This window comes from Aotus nancymaae, unplaced genomic scaffold (genome assembly GCF_030222135.1).
Source record: "Aotus nancymaae isolate 86718 unplaced genomic scaffold, 86718_ANA_hifiasm-v0.15.2.pri h1tg000019l, whole genome shotgun sequence".
In the NCBI taxonomy this organism is placed as follows: domain Eukaryota; kingdom Metazoa; phylum Chordata; class Mammalia; order Primates; family Aotidae; genus Aotus; species Aotus nancymaae.
This window is the reverse complement of record NW_026988431.1, coordinates 44,391,527-44,412,056: the sequence shown is the minus strand read 5'-3', so window position 1 is coordinate 44,412,056 and position 20,530 is coordinate 44,391,527. Positions and strand designations below refer to the sequence as shown.

General features: G+C 40.8%; 1 protein-coding gene across 2 annotated transcripts in view; it reads left to right on the top strand.

The window, feature by feature from the left end:
• The window catches only part of CLRN1 (clarin 1), a 40,312-nt gene that overhangs the window by 14,039 nt on the left and 5,743 nt on the right, over positions 1-20,530 (top strand). Inside the window, exons 1-2 of one of the 2 annotated variants that reach the window (XM_012437157.2) lie at positions 8,784-9,128; positions 11,152-11,331. In XM_012437157.2, coding sequence (XP_012292580.1) covers positions 9,104-9,128; positions 11,152-11,331 — 205 coding nt within the window. In that variant the 5' untranslated portion in view covers positions 8,784-9,103. Of the gene's footprint in view, positions 1-8,783; positions 9,129-11,151; positions 11,332-20,530 lie in introns of those variants that run through there. The other variant, XM_012437156.2, reaches the window with a different exon arrangement.

Genomic DNA, 20,530 nt, shown 5'->3' with positions numbered 1-20,530 from the left:
AATGCACAAAAGATATGAACACATCATCAAAAATGACCTATGGAAGACAAATAAGCTCACAAAAAGATGCTCAACATCACTGGACACTTGGGAAATGCAAATTAAAACAACACGGAGATAAACTACATATCTGTTAAATGGCTACCACTTAAAAAACCTGCCAAGTGCCAGCCAGAATGTGAAACGACTAGGACTCTTGTACATTGCTAGCGGGAAGGTGAACAGTACAGCCACTTTGGAAAACACTTTGCAGTTTCTTATGGAGTTACAAATATGGAGCTGGGAATAGAGGATGGGTTGACTGCAAAGGGGCAAAATTTCCTAGTGGGGGTAGGAGGAGTTTTTAGAATGGGGGAATTGTTCTATATCTTGATTACTTTGGGAATTACACAACTGTATGCATTTGTCAAAACTCACAGAGCTGTACACTAAAAAGGGATATTTTTATGCTCTGCTAATTTTACTTTAATCTTAAAAATAGGAAGAAAAAAAATAAAATCAATGCCAGTGTGTGACTTTGGGCAAGTTACTTAACTTCTCTGTGCCTTGGTTGTTTGAAATCTATACATTGAAGATAAAATAATACCTTCCCCATGTTGTTAGAATTAAATGTGCTAATTCGTGTTATATACATAAAGTACTTGGCTGGGCGCAGTGACTCATGCCTGTAATCCCAGCACTGTGGGAGGCTGAGACAGGTGGATCACTTGAAACCAGGAGTTCAAGACCAGCCTGGTTAACATGGTAAAATCCAGTCTCTTCTAAAAATACAAAAATTAGCTGGGCGTGGTGGTACATGCTTATAATCCCAGCTACTCAAGAGGCTGAGGTGGGAAGATCCCTTGAACCCCAGAGGTGGAGGCTGCAGTGGACTCCACTCACTTCCTGGGTGACAGAGCACAACTCCATCTCAAAAAAAATAAAGTACTTGAAACATAGCAAATGTTTTATAATTATTGGTTGTTTTTTTTCTTATTGTTATTACTTGCATTTGCTCTTTGAAGAAGTTTGGTGATAATGGAGAGAAAAGAAGGGCAATTAGGGGTCCAGGATGGTTTAAGGATGAGGAGACCTAGACACATTGACTCATAGAGTGAAGAAATCAGAGATAAAAGAATGAAAGAGAGGGAGGATAATTCTGAATGCACAGGGAGTTAAGTTACTAATGTGGCATTGGCTGTGTGTTTTAATAAATAACTCCCTTTCAGTTGTCAATAGCTAATCAAGTACTTTCTGGAGACCGGAAGTGACTTGCTGGATCAATGACAACTCCTTCACAGATCAAAATGTTCAAATCCTTTCTCTGTGCTGTAATCCTAAATCTAAAAGAACAGAAAGACCAAGCAAGTCTACCTCCTAGAGACACAATATCCAACATTATTGAAGTGAAGCCTCTCAGTATTTGTTTGAATGGTCTGCTCTCAGCTTCAACCAAGGAAAAGTCATATTAGTGTTGGTCAGAAAACAGAAGGGTGTTACCAGAGTTCTGGCTGGTCATTACAGACTCAGGGATTTTTGATTAAAAAGGAAGAAGAAAAAGAAGAAACCTGATAAAGTGTAAATTTAGCATGCAGGGATTAGTGTCCTGCTGGGTGATGTTCTCACAAGAGTGAGAATTTCAGAGATTTCATAAGAATTAAACTGCTCCACATGATCATTTATTTTAGCTTCTGGCTTCTCCAAGTGGTAAATCAGTGCAACTTCTTTCTGTGTTTGTTTCAATTCGGCAACAATCCTCAACTTTCAGACAGGCTTAACCTAGCCACCCTATCAGAGATGATGAAGTAGCCATCTTTTTAACAGGTGGGGAGATGAATGGAATCAGAGTTGTTTTTTTTTTTTAGTAACCACTAGTAAAAACCAAGTCAATAGCTGACTGAGTGTAAGGTAGGCTCCAGAAGCCAGGTTATTGTAGTACAGATGAACATTGACTTATGATGATGTTACTTCCAATAAACCCATCAAAAGCTGAAATATCGTTAAATTGAAAATACACCAAATCGCCCAACGTGGTGGGTCATGCCTGTAATCTCAGCACTCTGGGAGGCCAAGGCGGGTGGATCATGAGGTCAGGAGATCAAGACCAGCCTGGCCAACATGGTGAAACCCTGTCTCTACTAAAAATACAAAAATTAGCAGGGCGTGGTGGCGGGCGCCTGTAATCCCAGCTACTCAGGAGGCTAAGGTAGGAGAATCACTTGAGTCCAGGAGGCAGAGGTTGCAGTGAGCCGAGATCACACTCCAGCCTGGGCAACAGAATGAGACTCCATCTCAAAAAACAAACAAACAAACAAAAAAACACCTAATCAATTGAACATCATGGCTTAGCTTAGCCTATGTTAAATGTGCTCAGGACACACATTGCCTACAGCTGAGCCAAATCACCTGGCAACACAGGACACTGTAAAGTACCGGTTGTTGACCCTCATGATGCTGTGACTGACTGGGAGCTGCGCTTGGTGCAGCATTGAGAGTATCTTATTGGATATCACTAGCCTGGGAAAAGATCAAAATTCAAAATTCCAAGTGCGGTTTCTACTGAACGCTTATAACTTTCAGATCATCATAATGTTGAAATGTCCATCCTTCCTATGAAACCAGCTACACTGCCAGAAGTATTAAGACTGTTACGCTGCTGGAAGATGGGGCAGCATGGACAAGTTCAAGTACTGACAACAGGAGGTCAACATCTGTGACCTTTAACACCCACGTTGCCACTACCACCGTCTTCCAAACAGAGCTCATGATACAGTTTGGATGACACCCCTGCCCAAATCTCACGTTGAATTGTAATCTTCAGTGTTGGAAGTGGTGCCTGGTGGGAGGTGAAAGGACCATGGGGGCACAGTTCTCATGAATAGTATATCACTGCCCCCTTTAATACTGTATAGTAAGTGAGTTCTCATGAAATCTGGTTGTTTAAAGTATGTGGCACCTCCCCTCTCTCTCTTTCTCCTGCTCTGGCCATGCAAAGTGTTGGCTCCCACTTTGCCTTCCACCATGATTGTTAAGTTCCCAGAGGCCTCCCTAGAAACTGATGCCGCCATGCTTCCTGTACAGCCTGCAGAACTGTAAGCCAATTCAACCTCCTCTCTCTATAAATTATCCAGTCTCAGGCTGGGTGCAGTAGCTCATGCCTGTAATCTTAGCACTGTGGGAGGCTGAGGTAGGCAGATCATTTGAGGTCAGGAGTTCGAGACCAGCCTGGCCAACATGGTGAAACGCTGTCTCTACTAAATATATAAAAATTAGCCAGGCATAGTGGTGGGTGCCTGTAATCCCAGGTACTCAGGAGGCTGAGGCAGAAGAATCACTTGAACCTGGGAGGCAGAGGTTGCAGTGAGCTGAGATGGAGCCACTGCACTCCAGCCTGGGCAATGGAATGAGACCCTGTCTCAAAAAAAAAAAAAAAATTTACGCAGTCTCAGGTATTTCTTTACAGTAATGAGAGAATGGACTAATACAGCTGAGCAGTTTTATCTTTTTTTAAAAAACGTTTTAGGTTTGGGGGTACCTGTGAAAGTTTGTTACATAGGTAAACTCTTGTCATGAGGGTTTGTTGTATAGACTCTTTCTGCTCTTTTCCTTCCTCCAAACCTCCACCCTCGAGAAGACCCTAGTGTCTGCTGTTTCCTTCTTTGTGTTCATAAGTTCTCATCATTTAGCTCCCACTTGTAAGTGAGAATATGCAGTATTTGGTTTTCTGTTCCTGTGTTAGTTTGCTAAGGATATAGCCTCCAGCTCCATCCATCTTCTCGTAAAATACATGATCTCATTCATTTTTATGGCTGCATAGTATTTCATGGTATATATATGCGCCACCTTTTCTTTATCCAATCTGTCATTGATGGGCATTTAGGCTGATTCCATGTCTTCACTATTGTGAACAGTGCTGCAATGAACATTTGTGTGCATGTAGAATGATTTCTGTTCTTCTGGGTAGGTACCTAGTAATGGGATTGCTGGGTCAAATGGTCATTCTGCTTTTAGCTCTTTGCAGAATCACCATACTGCTTTCCACAGTGGTTGAATTAATTTACACTCCCACCAGCACTGTGTAAGTGTTCCCTTTCCTCTGCAACCTTGCCAGCATCTGCTATTTTTTGACTTTTTAATAATAGTCATTCTAACTGGTGAGATGGTATTTCATTACGGTTTTGATTTGCATTTCTCTAATGATCAGTGATGTTGAGCTTTTTTTCATGTTTGTTGGCCACGTCTTCTTTTGAAAAGTGTCTGCTCATGTTCTTTGCCCCCTTTTTAATGGGGTTGCTTTTCTCTTATAAATTAAAGTTCCTCATAGATGCTGGGTATTAGACCTTTGTCAGATGCATAGTTTGCAAATATTTTCTCCAATTTTTTAAGTTGTCTGTTTACTCTGTTGAGAGTTTCTTTTTACCATGTAGAAGCTCTTAATTTTAATGAGATCCCATTTGTCAATTTTTGCTTTTGTTCCAATTGCTTTTCGTGTCTTTGTCATGAAATCTTTGCCAGGTTCTATGTCCAGAATGGTATTGCCTAGGTTGTCTTCCAGGGTTTTTGTAGTTTTGGGTTTTACATTTAAATCTTTAATCCATCTTGAGTTGATTCCTGTATACAGTGTAAGGAATGGGTCCAGTTTCAATCTTCTGCATATGGCTAGCCAGTTATCCCAGCACTATTTATTCAGTAGGGAGTATTTCCTCCACTGCTTGTTTTTGTCAGCTTTGTTGAGGATCAGCTGGTTGTAGGTACAGAGCCTTATTTCTGGGCTCTCTATTCTATTTGATTGGTCTATGTGCCTGTTTTAGTACCAGTACCATTCTGTTTTGGTTATTGTAGCCCTATAGCATATTTCAAAGTTGGGTAACCTGATGCCTCCAGCTTTGTTCTTTTTGCTTAGAATTATCTTGGCCATTTGGGTTCTTTTTGGTTCCATATGAAGTTTAAAATAGTTTTTTTCCTAGTTATGTGAAGAATGTCATTGGTAGTTTGATAGGAGTAACACTGAATCTATACATTGCTCTGGGCAGTATGGCCATTTTAATGATACTGATTCTTCCTATCAGTGAGCATGGGATGTTTTTCCATTTGTTTGGGTCTTCTCCGATTTCTTCAAGCAGTGTTTTGTAATTCTCATTGTAGAGATTGTTCACCTCTTTGCTTAGCTGTATTCCTAGGTATTGTATTCTTTCTGTGGTAATTGTGAATGGAGTTGTCTTTCTGATTTGGCTTTCAGCTTGGCTGTTGTTGGTGTATAGGAATGCTAGTGATTTTGTGTGTCCTGAGAATTTGCTGACGTTGTTTAACAGTTGAAGGAGCTTTTGGGCCAAGACTATATGGTTTTTAGATATAAAAGTTTGTTCTCTGCAAACAGATATAGTTCGGCTTCCTCTCTTCCTACTTGGATGCCTTTCTTTCTCTTGCCTGATTTCCCTGGCCAGGACTTCCAATACAATGTTGAATAGGCATGGTGAGAGAGGGCATTCTTGTCTTGTGCCAGTTTTCAAGGGGAATTCTTCCAGCTTTTGCCCATTCAGCATGATGTTGGTGGTTTGCCATATATGGCTATTATTTTGAGGTTATGTTCCTTCAATACCTAGTCTACTGACAGTTTTTAACATGAAGCAGTGTCGAATTTTATCAAAAGCCTTTTCTGTATATATTGAGATAGTCATGTGGGTTTTGTCTGTAGTTCTGTTTATGTGATGAATCACATTCATTGATTTGCTAATGTTGAACCAACCTTGCATTCCAGGGATGAAGCCTACTTGACTCTGGTGGTTTCGCTTTTTGATGTGCTGCTGGATTCAGTTTGCAAGTATTTTGTTGAGGATTTTTGCATGATGTTCATCATGGATATTGGCTTGAAGTTTCTTTTTTTGTTATCTCTGCCAGGTTTTGGTATCAAGATGATGCTGGCCTCCTAGAATGAGTTGGGGAGGAGTCCCTCCTCCTCAATTTTTTTGGAATAGGTTCTATAGGAATGGTACCAGGCCTTCTGTATACATCTGGTAGAATTTGGCTGTGAAACCATTAGGTCCTGGGATTTTTTTCATTGGAGAGTATTTATTACTAATTCCCTAAATAGATCAATAATGATCTTAGAAGTGGAATCAGTTTTTTCCTGGTCCAGTGTTGGGAAGGTGTATGTATCCAGAAATTTATTTAGCTTTTCTAGGTTTTTCTAGTTTGTGTGCATAGAGGTGTTCATAGTTTCTGATGGTTATTTTTATTTCCATGAGGTCAGTGGTAACATTCTCTTCATCATTTCTAATTGTGTTTATTTGCATCTTCTCTCTTTTCTTCTTTATTAGGCTAGCTAGTGGGCTATATTATTAATTTTTTCAAAAAACCAGTTCCAAGATTTGCTGATCTTTTGAATGGTTTCTTGGGTCTCAATCCTTCAGTTCAGCTCCGATTTTGGTTATTTCATGTCTTGTGCTAGCTTTGGGGTTGACTTGTTTTTGCTTCTCTAATTCTTTCAGTTGTGATGTTAGGTTGTTAATTTTAGATCTAACTTTTTGATGTGAATATTTAGTGCTATAAATTTACCTCTTAACACTGCTTTAGCTGTGTAACAGAGATTCTGGTATGTTGTATCTTTCTTCTCATTAGTTTCAAAAAACTTCTTGATTTCTGCATTAATTTCATTATTTATCCAAAGTCATTCAGGAACATATTGTTTAATTTCCATGTAATTGCATGGTTTTGAGCAATTTTCTTAGTCTTGACTTCTATATTTATTACACTGTGGTCTGAGGGTGTGTTTGATATGATTTTGGTTCTTTTGCATTTGCTGAGGATTGTTTTATGTCCAGTTATGTGGCTGATTTTACAGTATGTGCCATGTGGTGATGAGAAAACTGTATATTCTGTTGGTTTTGGGTGGAGAGTTCTGTAGAGGTCTATCAGATCCATTTGGTCCAATGTTGAGTTCAGATCCTGAATATCTTTACTAATTTTCTGCCTCAATGATCTAATTCTGTCAGTGAAGAGCTGAAGTCTCCCACTACTATTGTGTGGAAGAATCTGGGTTTTTCTGTGTTGGCTGCATACATATTTAGGATAGTTAGATCTTCTTGCTGAATTGAATGCTTTACCATTATGTAATGCCCTTCTTTGCCTTTTTTTTATCTTTGTTGGTTTGAAATCTTTTTTGTCTGAAATTAGGATTGCAATCTCTGCCTTTTTCTGTTTTATGTTTGCTCGGTAGATTTTCCTCTATCCCTTTATTTTGGGCCTATGGGTGGGTGTCTTTACATATCTTATCTTTATCTATCCGTCCAGCCAGCCATTCATCCATATCATTTCTTACCAATAATGACTTTTAAAAGTGCAACCACAACATCATTAACATAACCAATAAAATCAATAATAAAATATCATCTAATACCCAGTCCATGTCCAATTTTCCCTATCTCAAAATTGTCTTTTTGTAAACAGTTTGTTCAAATCACAAACCAGATTCAGAAACAGAAGCCATACATTACATTTTATTAATACATCTCTTAAATTTCTTTTAATCTATAACACTCATAGGAATTTTTATGTTTTCATTTATCCTTCCAATTTTTTAAAAAAAGTATGTATTCATTGAATAGAAAATGCTTGCAGAAAAGTAAAAAAAGAAAAATTTAAGTATAGTACAAAAAGGTACATAGTGACTGTTCCTCAGTCTCCCTTCCCAGAAGCAATGCTGCCACTTTTATAGAAATAGTCTCTGCCTAGACACACATGCCAGTCCCCAAGGCTGCTGTAACAAGATGGTTAAGTATGAGAACATGAATTCAAATTCCTGTTATGCCACTTACTAAATATAAATCTTGGGGATGGTACCTGGCCTCTGTGCCTCAGTTTTTGAAAATAGTACTTATCTCATAGGGCTGTTGAGAGAACTAAATCAGATAATTGCTTACATTATTATTAATATTTGTTATTATACACATTCTCTTTTGGCTTTTTTTGCAAATAGCAGAATGATGCACATCCGTCTTCATTTATTTGGCTCATTTTTTCATCTCACATCACATTTTGATGAATAATTCCATCCATGCTGTTATAGATTTGCTTCATTCTTTGTAATCATTGACTAATATTTCATTGTATGAATATGCTACTGCTAAACATGTAAGTTATTTTCAACCTATTCTTATTATCAAACAATGCTACAACGAATATGCTTGTAATACTTTATTGGATTCATGTGCAAAAATATTCATAGGATAAAATCCTCGAAGTTAAACTGCTGAGCTAAAGGATGTGTGCATTTTAATGCTTTATAGATATTGCCCAGCTGCCTCAAAGGAGGTTATACCAATTTATACTCCCAAGAAAAATGCACAAGCATCCCCATTTCCCTATACCCTAGCTAACACAGGATATTGCCAAATGTTTTCATCTTTGTAAACACGATGTGTTGAAAATGGTATCTCACAATTTTAATGTGCATTTCTCTGATTATGATAAGATAAAGGAAATGTAGTGCAACTAAACCTCAGTTTGCAAATGACCTGGCCATGACTCCTGAGTGAGGACGCTGGTAAACACCATCAGGATCCAAACACCTCTGTATTTATGAAGAGGGTACTCCCTATTGGATAGCACTAAGCTTATTTCATGTATGTACATGTGTAGTTAGTTAGTTACATCCAGCAGTGGTGAAGGGCTTATCCTGAACCAAACAAACTTTCTCTCCTACCCACTTCCAGCATCTGGTTGGGAGTAGCATGTTATGGCCATGAGGCGTGCATTTGTACAGACCACCACTTACTCCTCCTTGAAACATTTTTTTTTCCATTGGCTCCCTGAAAAGTTCTTCCCCTAGATCTTCATGGGTGATTTCCTTCTCAACATTCAGGTGTGAATTCACGTCACTTTCCTGACCACCCCCATCCACTCAGAGATCACCCAAAATCCCATTACCTATTTTATTACTCCATCACATGTGTCACTATCTGAAACTATCTTATTGTTGATGCGGGATATTTTCTTGACCCCTTCACAGGCTCGCACAGGAGTGCCCCATGTACTCAGCCTGCCCCACTCAACCCCTTGCAGGAGGGAGCATACGCATGAATGAGTGCAGGAACCGGCTGGCTGCTTTAGTGCTGGAGCAAACTCCATGCAGGCCCTGCAGTGGCATCCAGGTGGGGGTGCCTGCAACCCCAGGGCCTCAGAGGGTGTGTCACAATGCTCTCTTAGCTCTGCCATCTGCGGACAGCAATGTGTTATCAGCTCACTGGGCCCTTTGCTTCATCACGTGGGCTGGCTGCCCTCTGCCAGTGAGGGCAAAGGGCCAGTGTGACAGTCTTTTTGAGTACCCACACTTTGTGCATCCTGAATTTCTTGTCTGGTGCCCAAGAGGAATGAGGTCACACAGACAAATTGAAGGATGGTGAATGTGGAGAATTTTATTGAGCAATGAAAGTGGCTCTCAGCAGAAAAGGAAGCTGAAAAGGTAACGGGAAGGGCAGGTCACTCTCCCCTGAAGTCAAGTCACCTCTCTCTAATGTCCAGACACCATCTCTGAAGTCAACTTGCCTCTCTCTAATGTCCAGCCACTTCTCATGTCTACTGGTTAAGTTTGGGGTGTTTATAGGCACAGGATGGGGGTGGGTGTGGAGCGGGTCATAGGTAATTTTGGAAAAGGCAACATTCTGTTGGTAAAAAGACATTATTCAGAAAAAACCAATTGGGAAAAAGCGGGCACACAGGGATAGAAGTTCTCACTTTGGGCAGTGGGTTTCAGGCTTTTCAGCTCAAAAGTGAGGTTTTGCCAGGGACCTGCCCCTGTTTGCCTAGAATTCCTAGGCCTCTGTCACTGTTACCACTGGATAACATTTCTTCTACAAAGTTCAGGGGCTTAAAACAAAAATTTACTAATTCAGCTGGACAGTTCTTGAGAGGGGGCCTCACCTAACTGTTGCAGTTACATAGCAGCTGGGTTGGAGTCTTCTTTTCTGGGGTAGACATCCAGGACAGCTTCTTCCCTCTTGTGTCTGGTGCCTCAGTGCCCCTCCAGGCAGGCTTTCTCTCCAGCAGAGTAGCCTGGACTTCTTGGCAGCTCAAGCTTCCAAGAGAAATAAAAAGCAGAGACTGATGGTTCTCTTATCAAACAGGCCTGAAACTAGCACAGTGTACTTCTGCTGCCATATTCAGGAGGTCAAAGCAGTCCAAGGCTAGTCCAAGTTCAAGGGCACTGGGAGAAAAATTCTACCTCTTAAATGGGAAGTGGCATGTGTGTGAAAGGGGGAAAAGCATTGTGTCCATCTTTGGAAATAAGCTACTGCGTGGTCTAGTGGTCTGTCTTCTCCCTTTAGGTTATAAGCTCTGTGAGACAACAGGGACTTTGCCCATCTTGTTTCATGGCTCTACTTCCAGCACCTAGAATCCCTAGCACATAGTAGGTGCTCAGTAAATAAATTAAGCACTTGATACATGTTTGGTGAACTAAAATGAACTGAATTAAACTTCTCCAGACTGGTTCTTCCAGATTTGCTGATGCCTCATCAGACAAGAGAAACCCTAAAATGTACGGCTTCGCTTTCTCTACAAACAAGAAAAACTTGACCTGAACACAAAATCTAGAAATAGATTTGGCGTGTTTTCTACGTGGAAATATTTCTCATAGTACCAGAAATTATTTCCCCACAGCTTTGTGCTACATTAAAATATTGAAGTTGACTGAAAATATCTTCATTCTTTAATCTTGGTGTGGACTAGAAACAATTTTTTTGGTAACAAAGTAAATATGAAAACTTCCTGATGTTTGAACTCCCCAGATATCTCCACACTTAAAATATCATTGCAAGTTAAGATAGATTTTTTTAAATGACTACTGAGAAAGGTCATTAAAAGCTTGATCATCAAAATGTATAGGTTTGGGTTATAAAGCCAGCACTTAATTGTTTAAATCATTACATATGACCAAGTACAGAAAATAAATTACCTCAAATCTCCTCTTTGCCAATTCTTACTGGTGAACCCTATAAGATGATCCTATCTTTAAACCTTTTTGTAAACCCCTTATAAGTTACTGAGAATGTATTCATCAGAAGGATTTTAGTGATGTTTGAAATTTAAAAAGGAGAGAGATTTAATTTTTAAAATTATACTTGCAGACTACTGCTAATGAAATTTCCTCTGACCCTAGTTTTGTCTTATCTTCAGTCTTTCCAGATTTGCTCAAAGTGATCCCAGTGAGCATCCACGTCAATGTCATTCTCTTCTCTGCCATCTTTATTGTGTTAACCATGGTGGGGGCAGCCTTCTTCATGTACAACGCTTTTGGAAAACCCTTTGAAACTCTGCATGGCCCCCTAGGGTTGTATCTTTTGAGCTTCATTTCAGGTAAGTACAAAATTCTACCTCTGAAGGCAAATGTACTTTTCAATATATCAAAAAGATGGTCTACCTAAATATAAAGTTATAGTCATAATACATATGCATGGATGCACACTGTAGGATTATACATGATAACAAAAAGTGTGGAAATACCACAATTCAACAGTAGGGAATTCATAGATACTTTATGGAAGTCTATAAAGTATGATGCTGACATTAAATTATATTTTTGAAGATGTAATCAAGAGGATAACTGCTGTCTCAAAAAGTGGAAAAAGCAGAGGTAAACTTACATAAACATTATAAACCTAATTTGATATTTATAAAATATAGAGAATAGACATATAAAATACATATATACATATATGTATATAGAGGCTATATATGTATATATGAGAGAGAGAGAGAGAGAGAGAGAGAATAGACTCCAATCTGTTGGTTGTGGTTGTCTCTGACCATGACACTATGGGTGACTTTTATTTCTGCTCATGCTTATCAGTATTTCTAAGTGTTCAATAATGTGGCATTATTTATACATAATAAAAATAAATAAGTGCCATCAAAAAAGAGTAAAGGGCCAGTGTTCCACCCACATATGAGCAGCCATATTCAAGCCTGTAGGTACTTTGTGTATGCTAGGTATATCTAGACAAGGATAAACTCTAAAGCTGGAAAATAGTTCATCAATAAACATGTGCTACTCAGTAGCCAGGGCTGATGGAAAAGAATATAAAGTCCAGTCAGTGCCAAAGGCTGCTTACTATCGGCAAGTGGAAGAAGGAAAAAGAGCGGAAAATGACAAATGTGTATATAATTCATACACGGCCGTTCTATAGGCGATCTCTGATTTTACCCCATTCTACATTTGCAAAAAGATTCAACACTTGGTCAGATTCCTAGGAGGCAAGTGATTTTACTGATGGTTTCATGGAGAGATACAGAAAGATAACAACTCACACCAGCAATCAATGTGATGAAAATCTCTATCTAACTGTTTTTTCTCCTGAAGTTGCCCTTTGGCCGCCAGCCACCAGGTACCGGGCTAAAGGCACTTTCTTGCTCTTGACATTGCTCCCTTCTCCCGTACAATTCAACTCCAGCCACAAACATGTATAGGTCTCTCTCTATATAAAACAAAGCCCTGTAGTTAGCAGGTCACTCGCAGTGTGGCCTCTGTTCACTGTTACTTGCACGTGCTGCTTAGGATCTCACCCCATCCACATCCTGCTGATCACATTTTTCACCCAACCAAAGTAGATCTCTCGCCAGTGGAGATTCTGCTAATATTTTCTTGGTATTTGTCACAAGTATATAATACACTTTTCAACTGTACAGATGATTACCCTATAAGGGCAGAGTCTAAGTCTTTCCCATCTTTGTATCTCTGGCAAAAGCATTCAGCATGCTGTACACAGTGGACAATTCAATATGTATTTGCAGATTTGAAATAGCAAGCCCAGAAAGGAGATATTAACTTGGTCACCTAGACAGAACAGGTTTTAGCAATCAGAATTCATATGAGATGGAATTGGCAGAACAGGAACTTTGAAGCAATAGAACATGAGCCAGTGAGGAGTGAGATGGAATATCATAAATGCAGACCAAGGGCTTTGCAACCAGGACAGAAGAGCAAGAGCACAGGCTCGGGGTGTGGGCAGACAGAATGAGAAGAGGATGCAGTCACATGTGAAGGTCCAGATGAGAAGAGAGAGTTGGGATTACTTCTGCTCAGCAAACATCCCAAACCAAACTGGTGGATGCTGGTGGTGTGCTGTTTTAGTGATGACCATCACACATGATTTTAACAGAAGGAATAAAATGTAAAGCAGTGGTTCTCAAACTGGAGTCTCCAGATGAACAGCATCTGCATCATCTGGAAACCTGATAGAACAGCAAAGTCTCAGGCTCTACCCGACCTACTGAATCAGAAACTTGGGGGTCTCGGGGAGGATGGCCGTCTGTATTTTAACAAGCCCTTCAGGAGATTCTGAGGCTGGGTCAAGTTTGAGCTACAGGGAATTGATTCAGCAGGTGGTGGCAGACTGACTAACAAAAAGGGGACCCTGAGGTAACTCAGAGACGGTAACGTCGGAAAGCAGCCACCCTAGGGCTTGGGGGACCCAACGAAAGAGTTTGGCATTGCCCATCGGGCATGGTGGCTCACGCCTGTGATCTCAACACTTTGGCAGGCCGAGGCAGGTGGATCATAAAGTCAGGAGTTCGAGACCAGCCTGACCAACATAGTGAAACCCCAGCTCTACTAAAAATACAAAAATTAGCTGGGCATGGTGATGTCCACCTGTAATCCCAGCTACTCAGGAGGCTGAGGCAGGAGAATTGCTTGAACCTGGGAGGTGGAGGTTGCAGTGAGCTGAGATCGCACCACTGCACTCCAGCCTGGGGGACAAAGCGAGATTCCATCTCAAAAAAAAAAAAAAAAAAAAAAAAGTTTGGCATTGCCAGAACCTAGAAGCTTGAGGAAAGGCCCAAGAGCATTGAGTCTCAGACCTTGAGGACTTGGCCCTGGACACCTTGAGGGGTTTCTGTGAGCGTGGAAAAGGGCTGGAAACTCCCAGTTGCTGCCACCAGCGAGAACTACAAGTGAAGTGGAAGGCATGGGACCTCCTCCCTTTCCTTTTCTCGTCTTGTCTTCCTTCTCCCTCTGGTGCTCACGTTTGGCAGAAAGCAGCTGACAAGGCAGAACTAGTTTGGGGAGTCTTGACCCAGCATCATAAAGCAGAGAAGAGCAAAGCTGGAGTGAAGGTGAGACGCAACAGCTTATTAGCAGCACGGCCGGCTAGCACTCCAGCTGCTGAATGAAATTCTGAAGAACAGCCCATTTGGAAGACAAATTATTTGACAGTTCTGACAGACGACCAAACTAACAACATTTGAAAAGCAAGATGACTCAGAGAATATAGAATTTAATCCAAATGCCAGATCTTATCTCTGCCTTTGGCCAGCTCTAATGCAAGGAGAATCTGAGCACACAAATATATGCAGGAATGATCAGGCCCTGTGCTGCATTCTATTCTGTCTCACCCACCTTCGAATTTGTTGTAAAAGCATGGGCTCGGCTGGGCAAGGCAGCTCACATCTGTAATTCCAGCACTCTGGGAGGCCGGGGTGGGTGGATCACAAGGTCAAGAGATCGAGACCACCTTGCCCAACATGGTGAAACCCCATCTCTACTAAAAACACACAAATTAGCCAAGTGTGGTGGCACACGCTTATAGTCCCAGCTACTCAGGAGGCTGAGGCAGGAGAATCGTTTGAACCCAGGAGGTGGAGGTTGCAGTGAGCCAAGATCACGCCATTGTACTCCAGCCTGAGCAACAGAGCGAGACTCTGTCTCAAAAAAAAAAGCATGGGCTCAGTAAAGGTTTGTAAATCAGGGAAGGAAGAGAAGGGGAGAAAGGAAGGGAAGGAGCCTGCTCCAGATCTGTGTCTTGCAGAGGATAAAGGCCCAGTGTTTTTAGATCATCCAGTGTTTTTTTTCTTAGCCCCCACTATTTATTTTTAAATATCAAAACGTTCAATAACTGAATAAAAACTGTTATGACCCTCAAACTGTTATGTTTGAGGGTCAGATGGACTGACAGTTTGTGACCTCTGGGGATAAACAGGTCACTTTGGAATCACAGATTTCCTCATTCCCCCTAAATCTCATATGGTACCCAGAAGCCCTTGGAACTTTTGAAATGTGTATTCACAGTTGTAATGTTCATGCAGACCCTGGCTCTAAGCCCCAGTGGTGTAAGGGTAGGGTTTTGTAGCCCTTATCCCAAACATTCTAAATGTGAGCCAATGTATCACATACTCAGGCCAGAGACTGCATTAGGGGTCCTTTATTTCAGGTACGAGTTACATTCCATTAAGAGACCCCAGAGGTCAGCTGTCTTCCGCTGACTGGTTCTCCTCCCTTGCTTCTCTCGCCAGTCTGTGCGGCCCCGATGGCCATGCTCATCATCAGCAGAGAAGAAAAATGGTTTCCTCCTTGGACCTCTTTTCTCTTTTTCTTTACCCCACGCACATCCAGGTTCCCTAAGCTTCCCCCATCCTGGTGCTGAAGTCATTCTACAGTCATTTCTTCAACTGCCTACTTCCCTGCTGGATGGGCACCCAAGGCTTGGCATCCTGAGGCATGTAGAAGGGGGAAAGGAAAAGGAAGGGAAAAGAAGTCCTCCTGACTGTCTATCTGGAACTTTCCATACTACCCAGAGTACTGCCATGGGCATCTCCTTATGTCTCCCAATGTGCATGCCAGATTCTGGAGGTAGAAAAGGAAAGAAAGTAACATCACAGACCAGGCCAGCAATGGCTTCATTCACACAGTCACTCATACTTATGGCTTCATATTCTGTCGCCTCCCGAACCAGACGTCTCTTCCACTCTCATAGCCTCCAGTTTAGCTCATTTTCCTCAGCATTCTCCATGTAATATTTCTGACCATTATCATTGTTGCATGAAACCCATGCAAGTCAGCCAATTTGCTGTTTCTCATCTTGTCATTTATAAACTGATGCTGAGAAGTCTTTTTCCCAAGGCAGGATTTCAGGAATACCTTCATCACCCCCCATGGTTCATTTTGGGCAGTGATTCTCTTTGACTGTACATTAGAATCATCTGAAGACTTTTCTAAAACTACTGCTCTCAGGTCCCACACCACATTAATTAAATTATAGTCTCTGGGGGTAGGGCTTGGGCACTAATGTTTTACTTTAACCTCTCTGGAGTCATTTTAATTTGTAGCCAGTGCTAAGGGTTGCGACATAGGTTCACAAATTTCATGTATTTGTCAAACACTGACTGAACCCACTATGTGCCAGCCATTATAATAGGCACTGGTGATCCCATAGTCAATCAGGCACACAGTGCTGTCTTCACGGAGCTTGCGGTCTAGTGGGAAAGTCATGTCATTCTTTCAAAAGTGTACATCAATAATTAAGTGATTACAGATTGCAATAATTACAATAAGGGTAATAAACAGGTTGCTATAATATGCAATAGTATTGCCTTTCAGCAGCCATTTCTTAAAGAGGTAAATTATCTATCAGACATCTTTTAAAAATCTCATCCAATTTCAAAAGTGTACTTTTGAAATTTAATAAATAATTAAGTGATTACAGTTTGCAGTAATTACAATGAGGGTGATAAACAAGTTGCTATGAAAGAGAATGATAGCAGGGATCTGGCTTTGATATGGTGGTCAGGGAAGGCTGAGTTCTAAAGCTAAGAAGGAACTGAGGACCTTCACAGAACATCCCAAATAGAAGAGAAAGCGCAATGAAGACTCTAGGGAAAGAGGTCTGCTTGTTGTAGGAACCAAAAGAAGACCAATGTGACTAGGGGCTGCGCCGTGAGGAGAAAATGGCACAAGGGAAAAATGAGATTAGAGAGATCAGTTGATACCAGTTAATGTTGGACCTTAAACATTAACCGTGGTGAGTCTTTTAGAATTGATTCTAATTGCAATGCAAAGCTTTTGAAAGATTTAAAAAAGATGTCTGATAGCTGATTTACCTCTTTAAGAAATGTCTGCTGAAAGACAATGCTATTGCGTTGGAGATGGAAAAAGATGAATGCATTCTAAAAACATTCTGAAAGTACATTCAAAATGTTTTGCAGGTAGCTTATGCAACTAATAAATAGTGGCATTATAGGTAAGACAAGAGGAGCAGGCTTGCAGTTTAGGGCAAGAAAGGGGTAGGGAGAAGAGCTCAGCCCTAAAAATCACGTGTTCCATTTGGGGCACGTCAAGTCTGAGATGCTATGAGACCACCAAGTGGACATGTCAAGTAAATAGTCAGTTACATGAATGTGGACTTCAGTGAAGAGGTCTAGAAGAAAGACATAAATTGGGGCATTATTAGGATATAGATATTATATAAAGCAATACAATTGGATGAGATCACCTAGGGAGAGAATGTACATAGGGAAAATTTGGCCTAGGACCAATCCCTGAAGAACTCTGGCAGTTAATTTTTGTATTCAGGAGGAGGAGGAGCCAGCAAAAGATACTGAGTAGGAATGTCCAAAGGGAAAGGGGAAAAAGGAAAACTGGGAGATTATGCGTGTCCCAGAAGGAATGTCTCACCCCTTTTTCCCTATTCTGCCTTCTCCTGCCTGCAGCTCTACTACAGGCGCCGCCTTTTCACAAAGGTAGGATTTCCCAAGGTAGGATTTTAGTAATACCTCTTCACAAAGGTGGTCACCTGTAACAGAGGTGCAGGCACGAGAAGGCAGAATAGGGAAAAGTGGGTGAAAAAAACTTGCCCCAAGATTTATAATACAGCGAGAGAGAGAGAAGTTAAGGAGGTAGAGGAAGAGAGAAAACCAAACCAGAGGCAGCTGAGTACAGAAGCAATTGGACTCACAGTTTTTAGTTGTAGCACTGATACTTGAGTGGGGGACTTTTATATATTCCATTCTGGGTGTTTCCCAGTTGATGGGAGAGAGTCTTACCTAGATCTGCATGTAAAAGAGAGTAGGCCAGCTGGCAGACTTGACACGGATCAGTGGCAGAATATCCAAGTAGCTCTGTGAATACTCTCTGAGAATGACGTGAAAGGCATCGGCTCAGGCCTTTTGGGTGATAAAAAACTACCAAAATGTGGACTTACTGCAAATTGTGTTTGTTACCATTTGCAATGATTATAATTATTCTCTTATATATACCATTTCTTACATGTAGCTTCTCTTATACACAGCGTCGTGAGTTATGCCTTCTCTTACACATAGCATCTGCTATGAGTTATACCAAGCAAGACAAACAAAATTGCTGCCTTTCTTTAAAAAGAGGATTCTCCTAGTATGAGCCTAATTAATTATGATAATTACAGCTACAGCGTGGAACATAAGCACATTCATATACCCAAAGACAAGAAAATAAAGAACAGTACAAAAATAGAAGAACACTTAACATTATATATCAGTTTCAGTATTAATAATACCCTGGCCTCTGAAATATGTCTACGGCACATTATTTTGCAATTGGTGATTTTAAAAATCTGCATCTTATCTCTACTTCAATCCTTATGGAGGAGCTGTTTGTTGTTCAGGAGTTCAAGACAGACATATAGGGATATCCAGTCATCAAAGCCACAGAGCCTGAGGAAGGACAAAGGATTGGTGGCAGGAAAACCCAGCAATGAAACTATTCTGCTAGTTTTTCAGCATACAACTTAGAAAAGATACCACAGAAGGAAAAGAGAAGTAATGTTAGACAGCCAATGTCAGCAATGGGCAAAGAATTTCATTTTCACATGCAGGGCAGTGGCTGAATGGGCAGTGTTGTGAGGAATCACACTCCAGGTCATTCATGTCCACGGTGTGGTAGGAGGACTGTGTTTCATTTACTTTATACACGGCCCAGCCATTACCTTGTGCAAGGAAATGCTTCATCATTTTCTATCACAGTTGCAAAGAGATTCCTGCCCTACTCAGAATGTATGTCTTCCCTTCTGTTTCATTTAGAGTCACAACCCAAGTCCTTGCTGTGACCTCCAAAGCACCACTTGATGTATCTACTTCAGAAACACACAGGCAGCTCAGCTGTTTCTATTCCTTACCTACCTCCCCTCTTCACTCAAACCACCTACTTCCTTTACATTCACCCTTTCTTCAGCATGAAATAATCTTCCTGCAAGTATCTATCTTCTCACTCCCTCACTTCTCTCAAGATGCACTTAAATGTTATCTTTCCTATGAGGACTCCCCTGGCCATCCCTCCCCAGCCTTTCTATCGCCTTCCCTGCTTTGTTTTACTCTCCTTAGTATATATCACATTCTGATAAACTATTGAATATACTTATCTAGTTATTGCCTCTCTCTATTGTCTCCATCGCTGAGAGCTCTGTGAAGAAAGGGATTCTTGTCTGTTTCATTTAGTGCTGTACCCCCAGTTCCCACAACAGTGCAACAGGCACTCAATAAATAGTTGTTGAATAAATGAACAAAAGTAGCTGCATATTTTCTAGGAATAAATGACATTCTTATTTTTGAAAATAAATTCTAATGAGATAAACATGGTATTTTTAGACCATTTCTTCTTGCACTAATCATCCTTCTCAATAACATAACATTTGTAAAACTTAGGTTAGATACGGGCTCTTCAACTTTCCCATACAGAAGATAAAGTGAACAGGCTAGACCCAATGCCGTTATTCCTTTATCTACATCTACCCTTTGGAAACACATGACCAAATTGCTTGCCATTGCAATCTCAAAATCTACTCTATGGTATTAACTCACTTTACTTGTCCCTCTGTCCCTTTCTAGATGGTAGCAATCGCTCTCTGGAGCAGTGTAGAGTCAGAACAACTCCTATTTGTGGAAGAAATCATTGCTGGTGACCTTACTTTCAATTACCAACTTTCTACTGACATTTGCATAATTTTAGAGAAAACGAACACCTGCACTTGTAAAGTTGTGGCTTTCCCGCTCCCATTTATCATCTCTTAATATTCCTTGAAAAGGAAATTATCCATTTATCATTCTATATTGGCAGCAGAATGTCCCTTATATTTTTCACCTATACAACAGTGGAAGATGATGTGCTGAAAGCTTTCTGAAAATGTCGGTCATTACTTTAAATGGAATTGAAATTCCAATTTATTATTTCCCATAATATGATCTTACTGATAATAGGATAACATTTCAGAGATTTCTTCCCCTTCGAGGACCCAAACCCGTAAGTCCTCTGGACTCCCACAGATCCTGGCAGGGTGTTCCACTCATAAAAGCATAGGTACCCTCAGGGTCATGCAGGGATGAAGAAGCAACTCTCATTGGCTGTGTCCTGCATTCCCCATATAGTAAGGACTGGAGGAGACCAGTGCTCAGTTCTTCATTCTCAGACAGCTGTCAGAGGAGAGTCATGAATGTGCAGTGTCTAGCACATTACCAACGTTCGTTAATTGACTGATCATTCATGGTGTGACACCCCTATAACTCAGCTATCCTATTCAGTCAGAAATTAACTCAGTAATCAAAGTCATTAAAAGGAAGAAAAAAAATCCTACGGCTCCAGCCAGATGGTAGGGAAATCAGACAGATGAAAGGAAAATGGCTGTAGGTCATCGAGTAAGACACTGGGCAGCAAAACCTGGGCCTTGTGCCTGGTTATATTCCGAAGTACAGCTCAAGCGAGGTTTGGCAGGCTTTCCAAAGTCCTGGTTTATTCTAACCTTTCTTGGGAGCAGGA